This window comes from Megalobrama amblycephala, linkage group LG7 (assembly GCF_018812025.1).
Source record: "Megalobrama amblycephala isolate DHTTF-2021 linkage group LG7, ASM1881202v1, whole genome shotgun sequence".
In the NCBI taxonomy this organism is placed as follows: Eukaryota; Metazoa; Chordata; class Actinopteri; order Cypriniformes; family Xenocyprididae; genus Megalobrama; species Megalobrama amblycephala.
This window is the reverse complement of record NC_063050.1, coordinates 50,734,284-50,748,998: the sequence shown is the minus strand read 5'-3', so window position 1 is coordinate 50,748,998 and position 14,715 is coordinate 50,734,284. Positions and strand designations below refer to the sequence as shown.

Here is a 14,715-nt window from a genome sequence, read left to right as displayed (position 1 = left end):
CAAATTAAGATATTTTTGTTGAAATCCGATGGCTCCGTGAGGCCTGCATAGGGAGCAATGACATTCCTCTCTCAAGATCCATTAATGTACTAAAAACATATTTAAATCAGTTCATGTAAGTAGGCTACAGTGGTTCAATATTAATATTATAAAGCGACAAGAATATTTTTGGTGCGCCAAAAAACAACAAAATGACGACTTATATAGTGATGGCCGATTTCAAAACACTGCTTCAGGAAGCTTCGGAGCGTTATGAATCAGCGGTTCGGAGCGCCTAAGTTACGTGATTTCAGCAGTTTGGCGGTTTGACACGCGATCCGAATCATGATTCGATACGCTGATTCATAACGCTCCGAAGCTTCCTGAAGCAGTGTTTTGAAATCGGCCATCATTAATGGATCTTAATGGACATTAATGGATCTTAAGAGAGGAAATGTCATTGCTCCCTATGCAGGCCTCACTGAGCCATCGGATTTCAACTAAAGTATCTTAATTTGTGTTCAGAAGATGAACGAAGGTCTTACGGGTGTGGAACGACATGAGTGTGAGTAATTAATGACAGAATTTTCATTTGTGGGTGAACAAACCCTTTAAAAATAACCCGTATGCAGTAGGAACTTCTGCCTTTGTTCTGCCTTTGTTGTTATACAGGTTTGGGCGGCAGATATCACATGGTAACCATAGACATAACAACTGTTTTATAATACATTCCTTTCAAGGGCGCTCGGCGTCCCATTGAGTCCCATTCAAATCTTAGGATGTATTTGACTTAATGTAGACATACTAAAGAGGCCCAACAGTTTATTCTTTTACAATAAACTGCTCTATGGAAATCAACGAGTAAGTGATCACAAGGAACTCTGATTGGACCATCCTTACCTGCGCTGAGAAAAGTCACACTTACCACGTGACACAGCGCTATGACGCAACGTACGCTTTGATTCACGGCACTAGGACCATGAGGCGCCGGTGTGTCCCGGTGTTATTATTGTGTAAGTCATGGATTGTGGAGTTGAACGGCGTGAGTTTCTGACTGTAAGGTCACATACAGCAAACACATACGATGAAATGTTTTAGGAGCTCTAACATCACCATAATCCTTTATCTGAGGGGATAATTACTCGAGGACGCACACGACAGACCAGAAGGATCTCACTGACATTGGAAACAGGTGAGTTCATATTCTTACTGGCCTAACACAAGTTCACACGGTAATACTGTGGTACTTTGGTGTAGAGGTGGTAATAAATAACACTATATGTGGTAATAAATCACAGCAGTGGAGCTGCCATGTTCGTTGTACGTGATACAGCAGTTGTATCATGTTATGCATGCATGTTTTATAATGGTAGTGTATTTGTGTATTTTTTTTTTTTTTTAAATATAAATATATTAAATAAATTAGGCACCATGGTTTTTATTTTCTTTAATAAAGGCTAATCCTAATAATAAATAAACGTAATAATATAATTGTATTGCGTTGAAATGTAAGTTATTATAGTGACTTGTTAATGAACATCATCAACAATAAACCTTGTTTTTTTTAAACACGTATTATTATTATTTATTATATTTAATTAGAACGTTTTAATATCAATTTTATACATATACATATTATTATTTATGATATTAACATGCTATATTTTTTGTTCAGTACAACAAAAATATAAAAAATATAGTTTTATTGTTGGTGATGTTTTTGTACATGAATAATGGTAATATTCTGGTATTATTTAAAAGTACCTTGGGGTACCATGTAAATACCATGGTATATTACTGTTAATCATTCTAATATTTACTATGATATCAGTGTCTGAAACTATCGCTGTACCATGCAGTGTTATTTTAGTATTGTTGTGATACTATTATATTTTAAATATTGAATATTTGTATCCAATATTTAGTCATTTTGTTGAGCGTTTTTGTAATTTTTATGAGTTATTTTATATATCTATATAGTTTTAATAAATTTTTCATTCCATGTTTAGTACTAATATATATATATATATATATATATATATATATATATATATATATGATGACTTCAGATGCAAAAGCCTTTAAGTGCCATCAGAAATTTTCTTATAAAATGAGCATTTTTATCAAACTCGTATGTTTAGGTTCAGTTATTTCACTTTAATGGCAATTAATAGGTCCTTTGCATAAACTTATATAAACATATCATAATATAAGAAAATTTCAGATGGCACTTAAAGGCTTTTGCATCTGAAGTCTTCATACATATATATATATATATATATATATATATATATATATATATATATATATATATATATATATATATATATATATAAATATAAACCAAAATTTATTCAGACACCTTGAACATTTCATTCATTAATAGTTTATTCACTATATAGTATAAAAATGGTAATAAAATATTACAAGATCTCAGAGTTAAAATGTGTCTGAAAAAAATAATCCTAATTATGTCAGATAACACTTAAGCAAACATGGTCAGGTCAAAGTGTCTGAATAATTTTTGGTTCCAAAATTTTATCACTTTTACTGGTAGTCCACTGTATAAAGAATTTTTGGGTATAATATGTCACAGTTTATTTTACTATCCTCATTTACATAAAATAACTATAGTGTCCTGCACCCACTAGTAAAAATATATCAAAAATATCTGAAGAATATTTGAATTGATTTTATATATATATATATATATATATATATATATATATATATATATATATATATATATAATTTTTAATTAACTAAAATGTTTACAGCCACAGTACTTTGTAGATTTACTATGGTAGTACACATGCACTATGACATTATTGTGGTCTTCTTTGTACCTTAGAGTAATTTCAAACAATTTCAATCATAGCATGTGAATATGGAAACTGAAAAGCATACATTACCATGGTATTACCATCTGATACCATCCCTGTACTATGGTCCTGCCACAGTAGGTTTTTGTTGTGGGAAACACAAGTTTATTTGGTTCCTCACCATCTAATGTTTTCCAGATATTCTTTGTGTGGAACCATCATCATCATCACGGTGGAGATGAAGAGTTACTGTGAAGCCGGAGTCTCCATGCAGCAGGTCTGGGTGGAGGGCGGCCTGACCCTCTGCTTCTACTTCACCCTGGTGCCGTCCGTCCTTCTCACCTTCTCCTTCCTCTTCGGCACGTTCCTGTGCATATGCTACGGCCGCTACGGCACAGACATGGAGCCCAAGTTCATTCCTCGCTCTCGACTCTACCGGCTCCAAGTGGGCCTGTCGGTGCTGCTCGCCCTGCTGGCTCTGGGCTGGATGGTGTTTCGGATCGCTCGGAGCGGAGAGCTGCCGGGATACGTGGTTCTGTACGGCTGTCTCTCCATGCTGGGCTGGCTTTGGGCCGTGGCCCTGCTGCGTCTGGAGAGAAAGAGGGTTCTGGTGCGGGACAGAACCAGAGGACACAGTACGGTACTGTTGCTGTACTGGGCCGTGGCTTTTGCGGCTGAAAACCTGGCGTTTGTGTCGTGGGTGAGCCCTCAGTGGTGGTGGACTCTGGAGACGTTCGATCAACAGGTACGTGTGTGATTGGTTAGGAATAATGCTGTCTATCAATTAGGATTTGCATATGTTAATTTTTTTGCATTAATATGGGCATGTTTATCAACCACAAGGTGAAAAAAAATGCCTAAACATCACGTTATGCACCAGATTGTAGTGTTTTATATTGCATTATCATGGATCTCTGTGGCGTAACCTTTGTCATTGATTCTGTTGTCCTGTCTAAAGTGGAAGGATTTGAAAGTGTTGACAGATGAAGGAATGCTGCTCACACACCATGACTCAGCATTATGGTGATTTTGTAAAAGGATTATTTGTATACAATAAATATTGAGGATCCAACTCTGAATGACTCTGCAATTCTGTCAAGTTTGCATTGTCATTAAAAAAATGTATTGTTGAGTCATTTTGTGGTTTTAAATAATAGGCAGTGACAATATTGTCGAGTCATGCTCAGTTCTGGCTGCATTCCTTCCTGGCCTCATTGGCCACACCCCAACCGTTTAAGTTTGACCAATCAGATAACATCATAGTTTATGTGACACTGCATGACGTAGCAGTTTTACTCTGCTCACTGTAGTCTTGCTCTAAACTTTGAATGTGGAATGCAAAAGTTGATAAAAGTTATTATATTATTATTATTATTATTATACATATTATAAAAATGCATGTTATAAAAATAGTACACTTAGTTTGTACAACTTATATATATATATAACTTATATAACTATATATATTTATATTATATAAATTTATTATTATTATTATTATTATTATTATATTATTTGTAATTATATTCATGTAATTATTTTTAATTAAACAATTATAAATTTTATATATATATATATATATATATATATATATATATATATATATATATATATATATATATAATTAATAAATTTATTATTATTATTATATATTATATTATTTGTAATTATATTCAATTTAATTATTTTTAATTAAACAATTATAAATTATATATATATATATATATATATATATATATATATATATATATATAATTTTAATTGTTATAATTCAATCAATTATTTTTAATTATATTTATTTAATTATTTTTAATTAAACAATTATAAATTTTATATATATATATATATATATATATATATATATATATATATATATATATATATATATATATATATATGTTTATTTATACATATTTTTAATTATATTTATTTAATTATTAATTAAACATTATAAGTTAATTATATATATATATATATATATATATATATATATATATATATATATATATTGTTTATTTATTAAACTACACATAATCAATAATTGTAAATTATTAAATAGTAAATAAGTTTAAAAATAAAATATAACTCTTAAATATATAATAATATTATTATAAAGGTAAGTATACCTAAAACTTAAAACTAAATTTAAACATTTTAATATTACATTTCAGTTTAAATATTTTATATTTAAAATATTTTTTCTTTAATGTGCTTTATTTTAAATTTGGCACCCCATACTGACACTACAATTGTTTTTATTGGCAAATTATTAATTACAGAAGACAAATTCAGTAAGACACACTGGAGTCAAATTCAAGCCACAAAATAAGTTTTTTTTTTTTTTTTTTTTTTTTTAAGGCCAAAGAAACCATAAAATCTTTGAAGTCCTTTGTTTAAATGCTAATGACCAAAAATCTGAGACAAATTATAGTGATGTCACTCTTTACTCTTTAGATGATATGATAAGATTTTAGCAGATACAAACAATAGCAAACAATAATCCCTCTATGCATATTGTTCATTGTGACTGTGTCTGCAGATAGAGTTTGCTTTCTGGCTGGTGCGGTACTTCAGCTCAGGTTTGCTGTTCCTGTTGGGCCTCAAAGCTCCAGGATTGCCTCGCCGACCGTACATGCTTCTGGTCAATGAAGATGAGCGAGACGTTGAGCATGGAGCAGTAAGACATTAGATGCTCTCTGCTATTGTACATGCATCTTACTATCATCAATCTGATTAATGCATCTCTTGCATGTTTTCAGCCTCTCTTGGGTAATTCTGACGAGAATCAGTCCACGTGGAAAGACTTTGGGCAGAAGGTGCGTCTGTTGGTGCCGTACATGTGGCCTAAAGGCAGCGTCGTGCTTCAGCTGCTGGTTCTGCTGTGTCTCGGGATGCTGGGAGTGGAACGTGTCATCAATGTGTTTGTGCCCATCTACTACAAGAACATAGGTGAGGAATTGTACTTTTGGTTAGTAGCCTTTTCTCAAAGAGCATATAGCTAAGCAATATTTGTACTTTTATGAATCTCTTTTACAGTGAACCAGCTGACAGATGGGAGCTCCTGGAAGACTCTGGCGACTACAGTGTGTCTTTACGGGCTCCTGAAGTTCCTGCAGGGTGGTGGAGCTGGTGAGGGAACATCACTTAATTTAATAATATCTTTGATGTGGATTATCAGTTTGAATCTGACCACAATCTCATCTTCATCTGCAGGTGCGTCTGGGTTTGTGAGTAACATGCGTTCGTTCCTGTGGATTCGAGTGCAGCAGTACACTAACCGTGTGGTCCAGGTGCGTCTCTTTGCTCACCTGCACTCTCTGTCTCTGCGCTGGCACCTGGGCCGCCGCACCGGAGACGTCCTGAGAAGCATTGACAGAGGAACCTCCTCCATCAACAGCCTGCTGAGGTGACAGCTAAAAAATAATTTGAAATTTGACATGATACATGCAAGTACTGATACATAAACAAGGTCAACTAGGACTGTTTAGGTCTTGGATGCATACACACCTTAAGTATAGATCCCAGTCTCTATTGTCTTGAAATATTTTTTTTTTATTTGTCTTATTCCAACAGCTATATCGTGTTCAGCATCTTGCCCACCATCGCTGACATTGTCATCGCCATTATCTATTTTATATCCAATTTCAATGCCTGGTTTGGCCTCATAGTCTTCGTTTGCATGGCACTCTACCTAAGTGAGTATCTAACAATGGTCATTTCTAAACGTGTATATATGAAAACACACACACTGACACACATATATACACTGCCCGGCCAAAAAAACTCGCTGTTTGGATTTTAATAGGCAAATACTTTAGAGTCTATGAATGGATCATTATTGCAGTGATTATTATGTTTCTAGCATGTTATATGTTATAATGTATTTTGTGAAACAGAAAGCAGTGTCCATATATTCATGCTATATTAGATGAAGAAAATATGTATGTGTTGGAAACTAAATGAAGAGTTGAAGTACTAAAATTACTAAAACTGAATAAAAATGAATTGAAGCTAAATTGAAATATTAAAAAATAATAATAAAAATGACAAAAGCTCATAACAAAATTACTAAAACATTAAAATTAAATAACTAAATAAAAGATAATTCAAAATATATATAAATACTTTAGTAGTATATAAATAATATTAAAATAACACTGTCAAAGAACCTCGTTTTACGGCTTAATTCTGCAATTGGTGCACATTTATGACTATGTAAATAAACGGTTATGTTAAAATTACAGTTGATTACTTCTGGCTTATTCATCACACTGGAAATGGAAGGTCAAGTAGTCTAGTGCATTGCATTGTGGTATACAGTGTGCTGCACAATTTAGCAAATTTGTCAAGGTATTCCGTGCAAATAGAAAATTCATATACAGTACAGTCCAAAAGTTTGGAACCACTAAGATTTTTAATGTTTTTAAAAGAAGTTTCGTCTGCTCACCAAGGCTACATTTATTTAATTAAAAATACAGTAAAAACAGTAATATTGTGAAATATTAATACAATTTAAAATAACTGTTTTCTATTTGAATATATTTCACAAAGTAATTTATTCCTGTGATCAAAGCTGAATTTTCAGCATCATTACTCCAGTCTTCAGTGTCACATGATCCTTCAGAAATCATTCTAATATGCTGATCTGCTGCTCAAGAAACATTTAATGTGTACAATTGTACAAAATATTTGTGTACAATATATTTTTTTTCAGGATTGTTTGATGAATAGAAAGTTCAAAATAACAGTGTTTATCTGAAATCTAATCTTTTGTAACATTATAAATGTCTTTACTGCCACTTTTGATTGATTTAATGCATCCTTGCTGAATAAAAGTATTCATTTCTTTAATTTCTTTTCAAAAAAATAAAAATAAAAATTCTTACTGACCCCAAACTTTTGAACGGTAGTGTATAATGCTACAGAAGCTTTGTATTTCAGATAAATGCTGTTCTTTTGAACTTTCTATTCATCAAGGAATCCTGAAAAAAAAAAAAGTACACAACTGTTTTCAACATTGAAAATAATCATAAATGTTTATTGAGCAGCAAATCAGCATATTAGAATGATTTCTGAAGGATCATGTGACACTGAAGACTGGAGTAACGATGCTGAAAATTCAGCTTTGCATCACAGGAATAAATTACTTTGTCAAATATATTTAAATAGTACACAGTTATTTTAAATTGTAATAATATTTCACAATATTACTGTTTTTTTACTGTATTTTTAATTAAATAAATGTAGCCTTGGTGAGCAGACGAAACTTCTTTTAAAAACATTAAAAATCTTAGTGGTTCCAAACTTTTGGACTGTACTGTATGTATGTATGTAGTTTGGCTTTCTGAATATAGCTAAAATCTGCAGGATTATTGCACTGATTCTCCTCGTCTCAGCAGTCACTGAAGACTGAAGAATAGAAATATACCACATCAGCATTTGATTGACTGCTCTGCTATCTGTGTCTCTTTCAGCTCTCACCATCGTTATCACTGAATGGAGAACCAAATACAGACGAGATATGAACACACAAGATAACAATGCCAAATCAAAAGCTGTGGACTCTTTATTGAACTTTGAGACGGTATGGATTTGTTTTGTTCCCTCTTTGTTTGGCTAAGATGTCAGAGTGTGTGTTACAAAAAGTAAAATAAAATAAAAAAAGGAAAAAATTGCATATGGTGTGATTGAATTGTGTTATTGTCAACAGGTGAAATATTACAATGCAGAGAGTTATGAAGCAAATCGCTTTGAGGATGCCATCCTGAAATATCAGGTAGTATTTTTTTAAGGATGTTTTCAGACTGCTCTCCAGGCCAGATTTGTTATAACGTGTATTTTATAGTTTATTGGTTAATAGCATAAATCATAAATACAATTTTCATAATTATATTCTGTTTTGCTCAGGTATCGGAATGGAAGACCAACGCGTCTCTGGCGTTTTTAAATCAAACGCAGAACCTCATCATCGGTTTGGGTCTGCTGACCGGATCTCTGCTCTGTGCGTACTTCGTGACAGAGGGGAAGTTTCAGGTACGAACAGTCAGGAAAACCTCAGAAATCAGACCACTGCCATCTTATGAAGCCATCACATCATCTGTGGTTTAGAAACAAATAAAAAAGAAACAAATTAATTATTCAGCAAGCATGCATTAAATTGATGCAAAAGTCACAGTAAAGACATTTATAATGTTAAAAAAACATTATAAAATTTCAAACAAATTATGATCTTTTGAACTATTTTATCAGTGAAGCCTGAAAAAAGTGTGATGGTTATTAAAATATTTAAAAAATATTAAGCAGCACAACTGTTTTCAGCAGCGATAATAATAATAAGATAATAATTGATTCTTGAGCAGCAAATCAGCATATTAGAATGATTTTTGAAGGATCATGTGACACTAAAGACTGGAATTGTCTCTGAAGAGTATTTTATTGGATTGTGGTGGGTTTAATGGCTTGAGGAAAAAAAAAATATTCATCTGGCACTGGCAAAAAAACTAAGTGCAGAATTCATTTTAAAAACGTTATTATTTTAATGTATTTTAATTAGTGCTGTCTAACAGGTAGGAGATATACAGAAATTGAATAAAGTTATCAAACACTTCTTCACTGAATAAATTATAAATTTTAATATAGATTCATCCTTATTAAAGCTACAATTGTCTCTGTTACCTTTGTTGTTTGATGAACATTAATGACAGACATCATCACAGCAACTGGTTTATTAGGCTGCTGTCACTTTAAGAGCTGCCGCTGCCGAACATGACGTGCATCTCATTTTCTCACAACTCTTTAAGTTCATTTAATATGTTATTTAACTCATTTAAGACTGATCTTATGAGGATACTCAACAAAACGGGAATTTTGGCATCATTCTGTGTATTTATTGTTTCAAGCGCAAAAGATAACTCGATATTGGCTCGCGTCTTTCTGTGCACACGAGTCGTGTGTGTCACATGACATGACATTCACAGACAGTGCATTCTCATTTGTCTTTTGGAGCTTGAATGGTTTAAAAGCATTTGTGTGGATAAGAGCATGATCAAATAATGTAACGCTAGCCAAATTATGATGGAAAAAAACGGATGCTGCATTAATTGCGTTAAATATTTTTAACGAATTAACTGAAAAAATTAATTGCATGCATTAATGCGCCAATTTTGACAATATATATATAAAAAATATAAATAATGTATTTTTTTTTTTTTTTTTTTTCCCATGTGATATGAACTGCTTGTAACTCATCATGGTCTTCCAGGTCGGAGATTATGTGCTGTTTGGAACATACATCATCCAGCTCTACACTCCTCTCAACTGGTTTGGAACATACTACAGGTATGGAGCTTTTTTTTTTTTTAATCTTGGTTAATAGTTTATCATCAGTGTATATAGATCACTATTTATATGTGTTTTCAAAAGAACAAAGATGAAAGTAAGCGTGTATCTTTCCTTGAACAGAATGATCCAGAACTCCTTCATCGATATGGAAAGCATGTTCAAGCTCTTCACTGAGGAGGAGGAAGTGAGTGGAATTTCTTTGAAATTCATTTCAGAGAAGCTTTTGAATAATTCCTGACATGGTAATTTGGGTTATTGCTTAGGTGAAGGATGATGTCAATGCAGGAAACCTCAACTTCAGGCAGGGAAAAGTAGAATTTGAGAATGTCTTCTTCAGCTACACGCAAGGGTAAGAAGCTTCAGTTAGATGTATTTCTATTATTCTTCATTATTATTTATTTTTAGAGGAACTGATTTTATAAATGAGCAATAATCACTTAATAATTTTATTTTATATGATATGGATGTTTTTGCAGCAAAGAAATTCTAAAAGACGTCTCTTTTTCTGTACTTCCCGGACAGACGGTCGCACTTGTAAGTCTTTTCTGTTTTATGCCATTCTATTCTGCACTAAACTGACTTTGAGTTTATATTTGAGTACACACAATTTGACTGGCTGGATTTCTTTCAGGTTGGACAGTCTGGATCAGGAAAGAGCACCATCATCCGTCTGCTTTTCCGTTTTTATGACGTTCAGGGCGGGTGTATAAAAATAGACGGTCAAGACATCTCAAAGGTGAACAAAGGTTTTCCAACCACTCAGCATTTTCACTGGCCACAATTTTGACATCGATACCATGGGGAAAAACTGCCATATAGATATTTTTAATATTATCTCATAATTTGGCTGCAGGTATATTAGGCTGCTGTCACTTTAAGACCTGATGCACGGATCCATTATACTGTTACACATGCGTTTTCTTTCTCAACTGTTTACATTGACTTAAAACATAACTGACTGTGTTTACGTGAATACTCACCGATTTTGACATTATTTTGTGTGTATTTGACTGTTTAAGAGCAATAAGCAGCGAAAAAGAACTCAATTTAGTACTGAGAGGCGGATTTATGTGCCGCACTTTGGGTGAGAGAACAGAATCTGTAGGAATGAGTCAGATTATGTGCAATACGCGCAATCCCACGCCAAAATTCAAGCCTTGTAACACCAACAATATTCATCCGGAACAAATGAAACGTGAGTGAGGAGAGGAGGGTTTGTGTGTCAACTCACTGTCAGAGAGATGAGAGAGAGAGAAAGAGCAGCTGGTATCGTGTATCTATTCTGCGGAAAATGAATATTGAAAGCGCTTCAGATATTTAAGTATCGATATGTATCGAAAATTCGATATTTCTGACAACACTACATTGCACTTAGTTTATTATTTCAGATGCCTTTTTAAAAGACTAAAATTGAAAAAAAATAAAATAAAATTAAATCTGTGTTACTGGTTGGCGTGTGTTATGTTTCATATATTATGTTTCAAGCTCTTATTAATTCATACATCTGGTTGTGTCTCAGGTGAAGCAGACCTCTCTGCGCGCTCACATTGGTGTCGTCCCTCAGGACACCGTCCTGTTTAATGACAATATTCGGAACAACATCCGTTACGGTCGAGTTGCTGCTTCTGACCAGGAGGTGGAGGAGGCTGCGATTGCTGCTGACATCCATGACAAAATCATAACTTTCCCGGACGGTGAGAACCATTTTGCAATTGAAAAACTATAATTAAACTGTAAGCATTGAATATAAATAGGGTGTCTGAAATACAGACCTTTATAAAATGAGCTCAGATTATTTTAGATCATTTGTGCTGGAAAGAGAGCAACATTTTGCTTTTTATGCCATCCATAATGATAATGTTTGAGTTCATGATTGAATTATATTTGTAGGCTATGACACTCAGGTGGGTGAGAGGGGGCTGAAGTTGAGTGGAGGAGAGAAGCAGAGAGTCGCCATCGCTCGCACCATCCTCAAAGCTCCACAAATCATCCTCCTCGATGAGGTACATCATCATCATCACCAGTGCATTATGTACTCAAGTACTTTTTTCTTCATGGACTAATTTACTCATCCTCTACCCATAGGCCACATCTGCTCTAGACACACAGACTGAGCGAAATATTCAGGCATCACTGGCTAAAGTCTGCGCCAACAGAACCTCCATTGTGGTGGCACACAGGTAAACACATGATTAAATGAATTAAGAGAGTTTTTACTCAAATCAACTCCCATGGATTATTAAGCATAAGCCATAAAACAAGATATTAAAGTCTTTTATACATTAAAGGATTTCTTATTGTATAATGCATATATTGTAGATTGTCGACTGTCATTGGAGCCGACGTGATTCTTGTACTTCGTGATGGGCAGATTGTGGAGAGAGGAAGGTGAGTTCATTTACTAGTACTCTGAACGCAAAGTCTGACTCAATATAGGTTAATACATGAACTATGCAGGTTAAAGTCCAGTATTATTGTTTGTCGTAGGCACGAGGAGCTGTTGGCGAAGGGAGGGCTGTACTCTGACATGTGGCAGAAACAGCAGCAGGTTCAGGATTCAGACTCGGCCTCTGACAGCGAGACTAAAGACAGGAAATCAGAGAAACTACAGCCACAAACATCCACTACAGGACACAAGGGACACTAGATACATGTTGGGACATAAAACCTGGTTTTGTGTGCATTTTAAGCTCGTCCGATGCTGTTTTGGCATATTAGAATGATTATTTAATTTAATATTTTATGTTTTTGGCAGTTCTTAAAAAGGATTATTGCCTTAAAGGTTTTATATATATATTTCTTTGCATTCACTTGTTTCCACCACTGAATAAAAAATAAAAACAGTAATTGCGACTTTTTAATCCCACAATTCTGTCTTTTTTTTTTCTCTCAATTGCAAGATAACTCACAATTGCGAGTTATAAAGTCAGAATTGCGTGATTAAAAACTCACAATTTGAGTTATAAAGTCAGAATTGCGTGATTAAAAACTCACAATTGCGAGTTCTATAGTCAGAATTGCAAGATAAAAACTCACAATTGCGAGTTCTAAAGTCAGAATTGCGAGATAAAAACTCACAATTGCGAGTTCTAAAGTCGGAATTGTGAGATAAAAACTCACAATTGCGAGTTCTAAAGTCGGAATTGCAAGAAAAAAACTCACAATTGCGAGTTCTAAAGTCAGAATTGCGTGATAAAAACTCACAATTGTGAGTTATAAAGTCAGAATTGCGAGATAAAAACTCACAATTGCGAGTTATAAAGTCAGAGTTGTGAGATATAAAGTCAGAATTGTGTGATATAAAGTCAGAATTGTGAGTTATAAAGTCAGAATTGCGAGATAAAAACTCACAATTGCGAGTTCTATAGTCAGAATTGCAAGATAAAAACTCACAATTGCGAGTTCTAAAGTCAGAATTGCGAGATAAAAACTCACAATTGCGAGTTCTAAAGTCGGAATTGCAAGAAAAAAACTCACAATTGCGAGTTCTAAAGTCAGAATTGCGTGATAAAAACTCACAATTGTGAGTTATAAAGTCAGAATTGCGAGATAAAAACTCACAATTGCGAGTTATAAAGTCGGAATTGTGAGATAAAAACTCACAATGCAAGTTCTAAAGTCAGAATTGCGAGAAAAAAAATCACAATTGCGAGTTCTAAAGTCAGAATTGCAAGATAAAAACTCACAATTGTGAGTTATAAAGTCAGAATTGCGAGATAAAAACTCACAATTGCGAGTTCTAAAGTCAGAATTGCGTGATAAAAACTCACAATTGCGAGTTCTAAAGTCGGAATTGTGAGATAAAAACTCACAATTGCGAGTTCTAAAGTCAGAATTTTGAGATAAAAACTCACAATTGCGAGTTCTAAAGTCAGAATTGCGAGATAAAAACTCACAGTTGCGAGTTCTAAAGTCGGAATTGCGAGATAAAAACTCACAATTGCGAGTTATAAAGTCAGAATTGCATGATATAAAGTTGAAATTCTGAGCATCCAAACGTAAATTTTGGTAAAAAAAAATCAAAATAGTGCAGCAGTTTTAGTTATAATATCCAAGCAGTGCTGTTGGATTTTGTGGTGTCTTGAGAGGCATTTTCTCTAGCCATTGTCACTGTAGTAAATCTGACGGACAAAACTTTTAGCCAATGCCAAAACCACTTTTTGTACCAGGCTGTAAACATATTTATTTCTGCTGTAAAGTTGGGCATTTTAACATGGGGGAGATACAGATTTGACTCCCTTTTGGAGTCTGTCTCTAGCGGCCAGTCGATGAATTGCAGTCGATGAATTGCAACTTCCATGTTGGTTTCAAGAGAGACCGCAGGAGGTTGGCGCTTGTTTATAACTTGCAATTGAGAAAAATTCTCAGAATTGTGAGAAAAAAATCAGAATTGCGAGAAAAAGTCAGAATTCTTAAACTCACAATTGTGACTTTATATCACGCAATTTCCCTCAGAATTGGACTTTATAACTGAGAATTGTGAGAAAAAAGTCAGAATTGTGAGAGATAACTCACAATTATATCCCACAGTTCTGACTATATAACTCACAATAGCACTTTATATCACACAATT

The 14,715-nt window shown here is 33.7% G+C and overlaps 1 protein-coding gene across 1 annotated transcript; it reads left to right on the top strand.

Moving 5' to 3' along the window:
* The first annotated feature begins 908 nt into the window (after positions 1-908).
* abcb6a (ATP-binding cassette, sub-family B (MDR/TAP), member 6a) lies at positions 909-13,048 on the top strand. The gene is made up of 20 exons (XM_048198004.1): positions 909-1,171; positions 3,000-3,546; positions 5,341-5,478; positions 5,561-5,750; positions 5,838-5,930; positions 6,015-6,207; positions 6,375-6,496; positions 8,276-8,385; positions 8,512-8,577; positions 8,709-8,834; positions 10,063-10,139; positions 10,263-10,326; positions 10,406-10,491; positions 10,619-10,676; positions 10,774-10,878; positions 11,662-11,836; positions 12,033-12,145; positions 12,228-12,322; positions 12,462-12,530; positions 12,630-13,048. Exons 2-20 carry the CDS (start codon positions 3,040-3,042, stop codon positions 12,787-12,789), a joined length of 2,547 nt encoding a protein of 848 aa, XP_048053961.1. The 5' UTR covers positions 909-1,171; positions 3,000-3,039; the 3' UTR covers positions 12,790-13,048.
* The last annotated feature ends 1,667 nt before the right edge of the window (positions 13,049-14,715 follow it).

Bases quoted from the DNA above. Each gene is read 5' to 3' on its own strand.
- abcb6a (XM_048198004.1), top strand. From the start codon at position 3,040: ATGAAGAGTTACTGTGAAGCCGGAGTCTCCATGCAGCAGGTCTGGGTG. The intron at 5,479-5,560 runs GTAAGACATTAG...GCATGTTTTCAG, and splicing joins GAGACGTTGAGCATGGAGCA to CCTCTCTTGGGTAATTCTGA. The intron at 12,146-12,227 runs GTACATCATCAT...CTCTACCCATAG, and splicing joins AAATCATCCTCCTCGATGAG to GCCACATCTGCTCTAGACAC.